Source organism: Aotus nancymaae, unplaced genomic scaffold, assembly GCF_030222135.1.
Source record: "Aotus nancymaae isolate 86718 unplaced genomic scaffold, 86718_ANA_hifiasm-v0.15.2.pri h1tg000033l, whole genome shotgun sequence".
NCBI classification, from domain to species: Eukaryota; Metazoa; Chordata; class Mammalia; order Primates; family Aotidae; genus Aotus; species Aotus nancymaae.
In genome coordinates, this window is record NW_026988447.1 from 44,960,400 (window position 1) to 44,969,789 (window position 9,390).

At 38.2% G+C, this 9,390-nt stretch overlaps 1 protein-coding gene across 1 annotated transcript in view; it reads left to right on the top strand.

The window, feature by feature from the left end:
• ANXA5 (annexin A5) overlaps positions 1 to 7,072 on the top strand; it is a 29,898-nt gene extending 22,826 nt beyond the window's left edge. Inside the window, exons 9-13 of the mRNA XM_012473026.2 lie at positions 2,269 to 2,362; positions 3,267 to 3,362; positions 5,053 to 5,111; positions 5,343 to 5,465; positions 6,539 to 7,072. Of these exons, the coding sequence (XP_012328449.1) occupies positions 2,269 to 2,362; positions 3,267 to 3,362; positions 5,053 to 5,111; positions 5,343 to 5,465; positions 6,539 to 6,601 (435 nt within the window). The 3' untranslated portion in view covers positions 6,602 to 7,072. The remainder of the gene's footprint in view (positions 1 to 2,268; positions 2,363 to 3,266; positions 3,363 to 5,052; positions 5,112 to 5,342; positions 5,466 to 6,538) is intronic.
• Positions 7,073 to 9,390: the final 2,318 nt, after the last annotated feature.

Consider the following 9,390-nt stretch of genomic DNA (forward strand, 5'->3'; position numbering starts at 1 on the left):
ATAATAGTTTCACAATAGATATTAATCCCAAACATAATCCTCCCAAGAAAATTAAAAGATTATGGTAAAAATAGTTGACATCCCACCAATTATTCCTATACAGGCTTAACTCCTGTACCTACTAGAGAACATTTCTAGACATTTAAAACAGTTGATAAGAAGTGTGTGCATCAATGTCTGTGTTATTGTACCAGATGAGTCCCTCACCCATTTAGGTGTTAATATATTTGAATATTTTATCTACATGTAGAAACATACTAGAAGAAGCAACCAGCTCCCTCAGGATATTGATATTAATAGTAACTTTTCTTTTCCTTTCGCTTCCCCCTTCTCCCCTTCACCTTCCCCTTTCCCTTCCTCTTCCTCTTCCCCTTCTCCTTCCCCTTCTCCTTCCTGTTTCCCTTCCCCTTCCCCTTCCCCTTTTCCCCTTCCCCTTCCCCTTCCCCTTTCCCTTCCCCTTCTCCTTCCCCTTCCCCTTCTCCTTCCCCTTTTCCCCTTCCCCTTCCCCTTTCCCTTCCCCTTCTCCTTCCCCTTTTCCCCTTCCCCTTCCCTTTCTCCTTCCCCTTTTCCCCTTCCCCTTTTCCCCTTCCCCTTCTCCTTCCCCTTTTCCCCTTCCTCTTCCCCTTCCCCTTCCCCTTTTCCCCTTCCCCTTTTCCCCTTCCCCTTCCCCTTTCCTTCCCCTTCGCCTCCCCTTCCCCTTCCCCTCCCCTTCCCTTCCATCCCCTTAACTTTCCTTTCCTTTTTGCTCTTGTTGCCCAGGCTGGAGTGCAGTGCCACCATCTGAGCTCACTGCAACCTCTGCCTCCCAGGTTCAAGCGATTCTCCTGCCTCAGCCTCCTGGGATTAGCTGGGATTACAGGCGCCTGCCACCATGCCCAGATAAATTTTGTATTTTTAGTAGAGACAAGGTTTTGCCATGTTGCCCAGACTGGTCTTGAACTCTTGGGCTCAAGCGAACTACCTGCCTCAGGGTTCCAAAGTGCTAGGATTACAGGCTTGAGCCACCATGCCTGGCCTGCAACCTTTATTTTCTTATTATTTTTTTTTGTTTTACAAAATTTCTCAATGAACTTGTGTTGTTTTTGTAATTAGATTTTAAAAGTTATTTTAAGAAAGGTCTATATCATCATGATATAGTTCTAAAGTTTAGATACATGCATGATTTTCATAGTTACTGTCTTTTCAGGTCTGAAGAACATGTTCACATAACTGAATTGACATTATTCATTTTTATCATTAAAATAATTATTTTAAAAATTGAGTTTAAAGATACAAGTCTCATTTTTTTCTTAGTCTCCAGAAATATAATAAAAAGTTGATCTTTATCACCATAATCTATATTTTTAAACATACTGTGATCAAAACTTCTATATCCAAACCTATTATTTTATTTCCTGTCTTTATTTGGATTACTGCTTGGGGGCATAAGGCAAACTGCAAATAGCAACCTCAGCAAATTCCATTCTTCTGCTTTAATATGTATACTTAGTTTGAAATGAATAAAAGGATAGTGTAATCCTGGTAAAGATTGATTCTTTGGATTTTAATAAATTATTTACATCTCAATAAGTGGATTCAGAGTAGATGTTGTGTATAAGCTTATTTTTTAGGCAGTTATGTGAACACAAGAAAGCATATATTTTTTTCCCATGTCAAAAAGGAAGTATGGACACTCAAAAGAGTCAACCGCTATTTATTGAGTGTTTCCCTATGCCACACACTGTGCTACCCACAACCTTTAAAAAATTTAGTGTGATCTTTGGGAATACAAAAACATTTTATAGCTAGCCTTGGTTAAATCTCAGTTGTAAAGAGAAAATATGAAGTGTACTCTTAATCATGTGCTATTGAACAGCTATAGAACAAGCAAAACAGAAAAGGCAGACAACTTAGCTTCCAGTTAAATCCTTTCCCAGTCTGTAAATAGATGTATGTATCAACAGTGAGGGAGTCATAACTTTCTCTTGACCTGTACTGCTGCTTCTGAAAGATTAGAGCCATGGCAGACATTTTGGGAACATGTAACCTTGTAGCATTGCCGTGCGTTGTTGCTGGGACCCATTAATCTTCTGTAGCACAGTTCAGTGGCAAGCTCCAAAGTTGCTCCAAACTCAGTGAGCTGAGTTTCAGAGTAGGAAACACTAGAAATAAAACTATTAATATAAGATGAATCAAGTGAACTATTCAGGGAGTAAAAAACAAGTATGATTAAGAACCTGGAAATGGGATGGAGGAACAATTCATTAATTGAGTTTGAACTTTTTGCAGGCTTTATTTCAGGCTGGAGAACTTAAATGGGGGACTGATGAAGAAAAGTTTATTACCATCTTTGGAACACGAAGTGTGTCTCATTTGAGAAAGGGTGAGTGAAAAAAAAATCTGTATGGGCAGATACATTGGTAAATTTGGAAAGTACATGAACCAGTGTGCCAGAATACCTGCTACGTAGCAGGCAGTTAGTGAATGAATCTGTTTTTGTATTTCTTCCTTTTGGTGACCTGGAGAAATCTCACATTCTCTTTGCTGCTGTTGTAGCTTTTACAAACTAGAGATCATTAGTCCACCTTTCACTATTGGAGAGTCGCAAGGGAGGTCAGGTCTCTAGATTCTTCCTCTCATAATCACACATCACTAAGTAGCAGGTCACTATAAGTATTTCCTCCTAGAGCTTGGTACCCACAACCTCATCTCTGGATAGTCATCAACACTTGTGATGTTAGTTGAGAATGAATTTAGTGCAAGTGACAGAGAACCCTAATAATGGCTTTAAAAACTGGACTTTTTTCTGGAGGTGGGATTCCATGGTTGATTTGGCAGGACCTGAGATCTTTCTGGTTTTTTTTTTTTTCCTCTTTTATCCCTAGTGTTTTGGTTTTCTTTCTCATGTTCATTTCTTTATTATCACAAGATGTCTGCTCTAGCTCCAAACTTAACTATTTTCATAGCAGGAAGGAAAGGAAAGGGTAAACTAGTCATATCTGTGTATCACTTTTTATAAGTGAAGAGATTTCTCAGCATCCCCTCCAGTAGATTTACCTTTAGGTCTCATTGGCTACAACTAGTAAGGAGGCTGGGAAATCAGTGTACAAAGTGTGCTTGCAATCCATTGCTTAGGGTTGGGCATGCTGAGGCTCTGAGCACAGGTTCTGTCAGCAAGGAAGAAGGGGAGATTTGTGTTCAGTAGGACACTACCTAATCAGAGTAAATATCTTCTTTCTGGAAAGAGTGATCCAATGTGATTAGGAAATCGTTTTCATTTTTTCTAGTGTTTGACAAGTATATGACTATATCAGGATTTCAAATTGAGGAAACCATTGACCGGGAGACTTCTGGCAATTTGGAGCAACTACTCCTTGCTGTCGGTAAGTGATTTACCGTGTATTGATATTTTTGGTGATAAGAGCTAAAGTATTTTATTCGATTGAGGCTGCATCTGAAAATAACCACCTAGGTATGAAGGGAAGAGCTTGATACGATATTCGGATGAAGCAAACTCCTAAATTTCCAATTCAGAAATTTATTTTGATTTTGGAAATATAGTATCGTCTGGTTAGTTCATCTGAATCCTATGGAAATACTAAGATAATTGTTTAAAAATTGTTTTGAAGCTGCATTAAAAATATTATTTCCTGATGAACCTGAAATGTTGTGGACTTTATCTCAGGGGCTTGTAAATGTTATTTCTGATACCTGTAGAATTTTAGAATTCTTTTTTTTGTTTGTTTTTTGGAGACAGTCTCGCACTGTCACCCAGGCTGTTGTTCAATGGCACAATCTCGGCTCACTGCAACCTCCATCTCCCGGGTTCAAGTGATTCTCCTGCCTCAGCCTCCCAAGTAGCTGAGATTACCAGCACCCTAGAGTTCTTGAATACTGTTCTCTCAGCTTTGAGACAAACTAAGAAATTGTCATCTGGTTTAGAAAAAAAGAATATCTTTGGTGTAATAGAAGATGTGATGATGGTTGTTTTCAAATTAAATAATTTAGTTTTATTTTAATTAAATATTCAGAATAATCTGGAAAAATTGGAGAACTGAATCAGTGCAGTTGATTGTGGTATTATATACTCTCCAAAGCTAGGGAGAATCTAGTTTGTGACTACTGTGGTCCTTTTTTTCATATGGATCTGCGGTGAGCCTCTGTCTGCTGTTTGTTCCAAATATTTGGCATTGAGCTGACACTTCTGTGCTCTCTGTCTTCAGGATAATAAGCTGAAGATGTGCATGAACCAACTCTAAAAGTAGCCTTTCACTTGAGTACGCAGCTAATGAACTTTTACTAGAAAACTTTTAGACAGGTCCTCCCTAATTAGAATATGCATACAAATTATGACATTTTCAGTTACTGGTGGCAGTTTTTCTTAAGACTTAGAAAAGGGAGAATTAAGAAATCTCCCCATGCAAAGATAATTTTTGTATATTAAGGAATTTTCATGATAGGTTTTCTGAAGCTAAGCAGACTGAGGTCTGAGCAGCCCCAGCCTACATTTCACATGTACATGTTCAGAGAAGATAGCCTTTCTGATGTTGATTCATCTGTGTTTGTACCGAAATGGATAAATCTCATGCTGTTCTGTGAATTATTGATTTAAAGAATATGTAGAGAGTATAGGAACATCGCCCAAAAGTTTCAAACAAATTAGATAACATAGTAATCTTGTATTATTTGCTTGAATGTCTTGGAATGAAACATTCCGAGGGGTTTGTATAATTTATTGGTGATGAAGAAGGTTGTGGTGTTATGGTAACCCAGCTGCCCAAACTGCAATATCCGAAAAGTCCTCACAGAACAGAGGGGCATAGAAAAAACCTGTGTCCTTATTCTCCATGCCTTTCTGTGCAGACTTCAAAATTCCAAGGAAAACCCAAGCCACTGTCTAAGAGAATACTTGATGAGTGAGAAAATCAGATAAGCTTACAACTCTTTAGCCTCTGGTACTTCTGTGTTTTTATAGAAGTAGAGCTATAAGCAGGAAGCAGCATTTGATTTTTAATTACTTAATACTTTTCATATCAGAATAGCATTTGACCATTGTATTGTTTATTTTCTTAGTGAAATCTATTCGAAGTATACCTGCCTACCTTGCAGAGACCCTCTACTATGCTATGAAGGTAAGTGAATACCATGAATCTTATACGTAATACATTTCTCTTTCTAACTATTATTCTTCATCTTTGTTTGTTTTGGATGATAGACCTTGGGAATTTTTCTCTTCTTATAACATTCAACCCAGTTCTGCTAAATTGTTATACTTTATTGATTCACCTGCACCTGGGAGCATTTGATCCTTTGTTTGAAGTTTTTAAGCAATGTGCCTCTTTCTTTTTGTTTTTTTTTAAAAGGGAGCTGGGACAGATGATCATACCCTCATCAGAGTCATGGTGTCCAGGAGTGAGATTGATCTGTTTAACATCAGGAAGGAGTTTAGGAAGAATTTTGCCACCTCTCTTTATTCCATGGTTAAGGTAGTAGAACCTTTCTTTAAATTATGTTTGGGAATCCAAAACAGACCGGTTTGTTGCATGAAAGGTAAGGATGGGAGAACCTGATTCTTGTGTTAAGTCTAAAATGTTAGTGGCGTGATTAAAGTAATGAGTTAAAAAGCTAAGCATGTTTCCTGGAGTAGAGATGATGGCTGCCAAGTGAAAGCATGGGTATTGATGTGGCTCCTGGTGAACTCAGAAGCATTATTTAGTACTGGTGACAGATGACTCAACGAACCAAACCCCCTGGCTATGATAATAATGTTTTCTTTCTGTCTTTTATCAGTTCCAGCTGTCTTTATTAGTCCTTCTTTTATTTCATGTCAGCTTTTCCTTTCTATATTGTCTGTTATCACCTTATCTCTGATGCTGGTTCCTAATTCAGGAAAGAGCCAATCAGGTCATATTGGGAGTTAAGTAAGGAGCCCTGGGTATTAGTATCATTTTTGTTCTTTTTAAAACAAGGTGTTCTGTGGCCTGTAATTACATTTAGCTTAAGGCCTTTTGACTTTTTTTTTTTTTCTTTTTGGTGAAGGTTAATGTGGACCATGTGCAAAACAATATTTCAATGGAGCAAAACCTTTTAGTTTAGTGTGCATGTGGTGTGGCTGGCCTGAAGGACACTAGAGAGCTTACCCGTGCACTCTTAGCTTGAAACATTAATTTATCATGCATGTGTGCATGTGAAATAAGCAGATGCAAGCATGTCCTGCCTTTCTGTCTCTGAGGCAGAGCCATGACAGCCCTGCAGCCCCAGCACTGCCTGTGTTAGCCAATATATACTAAGTGTTAGAAGCTATTCTATTTAGAAGGCTTGCTTTAAATATAGTTGTTCAAGTTTCCCTGTTCTTTGTGTTACCACAGGGAATACTGAGTGTCTGAGGTTACATTGGTAGGAAACTCCCAGCCTAACATTCCTGATGTGAAGGTCACAGAGATTACCCACTTGGGAGAAGAGTCTTATGAATAAAATTTGTTGCCAGTCATTTGTTAGTTTTAAAATTTTCTATGGCTTCTGTGAGTCACGAAGGTTAATGGAATACATTTGGTTTCAGGGAGATACATCTGGGGACTATAAGAAAGCGCTTCTGCTACTCTGTGGAGGAGCAGATGACTAATGTGTCACGAGGAGGAGCTCTCCGCTGTGTGCCTGCACTGCCCCACTGCCTTCCTTTAGCACCTCCAGCTGCATTATATGCCAGTGCTTGACACATGGCCTTATTCACACTAGCATGCCCTCGACCAACACATACGCGTCTTAGAAGAAAATAGTGGTGCTTCCTTCTGATCTCTGGTGGAGATCTCACTGTCTCTTCAACCGCTGTAGTACTAAAGTGTACTTATGTTACTAAGTTTAATGCCTGGCCATTTATATTTTTTTCTTTAAGAGGCCAGATTGCTTTTAGCCTTTTTTAAAAACTTCATTTATATTACATTTATAACCATGATACCTTAATCAGAACCTTAGCCTCGAAATTGTGAACTCCTGGAAATGTTATTAGTCAAGTTTGCAACTAAACTAAACTGGCAAAATTATGATGATTGTATTCAAAAGATTAATGAAAAATAAACATTTCTGTTCCCCTGAATTATGTGTGCGTGTGTGTTTAGATTTATTGTTAAATTTTTCTATTTAACAATGATATCTTTTTTTAAGCTAATAATGAACAATGGTGTTAGTTGAGAACTGAATTTACAGTTGGTCTTTTGGGCAGTAAGAAATGCAACACCATAGACTGAATTTCCTTCTTAGTATGGAATAGAGGGAAAATTGAAGGAGTTTCTGGTTTATTTGCACCATGTTTATTTAGGTATCTATTAAACCAATGCTTGTGGTGCTACTTGCTTAGTAGAAAAGCTAATCATAAAACTTAATGCAAAAATTCAAAATACTACCTTTCTCTTTCCTCTTTCTTTTTTTTGAGACGGAGTTTCGCTTTTGTTACCCAGGCTGGAGTGCAATGGCGCGATCTCGGCTCACCGCAACCTCCGCCTCCTGGGTTCAGGCAATTCTCCTGCCTCAGCCTCCTGAGTAGCTGGGATTACAGGCACGCGCCACCATGCCCAGCTAATTTTTTGTATTTTTAGTAGAGACGGGGTTTCACCGTGTTGACCAGGATGGTCTCGATCTCTTGACCTTGTGATCACCCGCCTCAGCCTCCCAAAGTGCTGGGATTACAGGCTTGAGCCACCGCGCCCGGCCTCCTGTTTCTTATTGTGAACTTCTCCTCCATTTACCATCTGTCACCTTCTTTGAGAGAAATAAAAAAGTCAGTATTTTTTTTTTTTTTTAGAGAGAAGCAGTTTATCGATCTCTTCTTATGTTTACTTTTCAGTTTTCTGTTTTCAAACTGCCGTTACAATTGGTGTCATAGTTTTTTTTGTACTTATGCCCTTCTGGATGCATTTTTTTAAAAAAGCAAAGTGATTGCCATTAATAAGATTTTTTTAAATAAAATGAACTGATATTCCTTTGAAAACTTTAAAATCATGATAATATTCTTTTCACAACCTTTGATGCTCATCAGAATAACCAGGGGAATCTTAAAACTTGTGTACACATGACATTGGATTTTTTTTTTCTGAGAGGCCTCATAGGCAATTTTGATATAGAGGCAAGTTGAGAATCAGTTGCTTATATTTTTCATATAGAAGTTGATATGTTTCAAAGAGTTCTGTTCTGTTATTTAAAATAGACAACGTGTTTTAAATATAAGCCCTGAAGAAATCAACCAGTGAGCTTTAACATTTGCTATATTTTCTGTAGGTCTAATCAATAGATCTGAAAATTTATTAATAAAAGAATGAAAAAAATGAAAAAAATAAAAACCATTTGCTATATTTATCTACTTAGTAGCCTTCTTCCTAGCTCTTTCTGTGAGTTTATTGAGAGACAAGTAAGTTTTTGTGGAACTAGATATTGCTGATTCTAAATGCCATGCAAAAAAAAAAAAAAAAAAAAGAATTGTTTGTAAAACTTAAAGAGAGTAGTGAGGGAGCACTATTCTTTACATGAATTAAACTATAGATCCTGAATAGCTGAAACGGTAATACTGGAGCATGAATAGACAGAAAGATAGACCAAATAGCAAGTTCAGATATGGGAACAAATCATTTGGAAATTTAGTATATATTAAAGGTAGGTCTTAATTTGCTGGGTAAAGATAGTGTTTTTTTCTAACAAATGGTATGAAGACATTTGGGCAGCCATCTAGGAAAACATAAGGCTGGCTCTGTACCTCATATATCAGGTAACTCTCAAAATGAAACAGATGTAAACTTAAAAATCAAATCGTAAACATACGAGAAAGAAGCATGGGGGTATTTCATCATAGCTGTGCTGAGATGGAGTTAGGAATGCAACAGGTTTATTGAATAGAACAGGCAGAAGGCAGGATTGGGGAAGGGGTGTCATCAGACTGCACTGCAGACCTGACCAAATCTCTGCCAGTCCCATGTGGAACTCTGAGGCAAAGATTTCTTGCAAAGAGCCCTGTGTGAGACAGAAGTGCCTGGGCCCTTTGCCACTACCTTGCTCAATTACTGGCTAAGTGTCTTCTGGAGAAGAGCTTGGCTTAGCTGAAAAGCTGAGGCAAAACGTGAAGGAGATTAAGAGTTGGAGGCTGTCAACAACCCACATTTTTCACAGCTTGAAACTGAGTGGTGCAGTCCCATATCTGCCATAATAATCTTGAAGTGGGAGGACTTTCTATCACCCAAAATTCAGAAGCCATAAGAGAAAAGATAATTATTTTTGATTATCTAAAAATCAAAAACTACATGAAGTGGGAAGGAAGACCAGGCACAGTTGCTCATGCATGTAATTCCAGCACTTTGGGAGGCTGAGGTGGGTGGATCACTTGAGCACAGGAATTTGAGACCAGCATGGGCAACATGGCAAAACCCC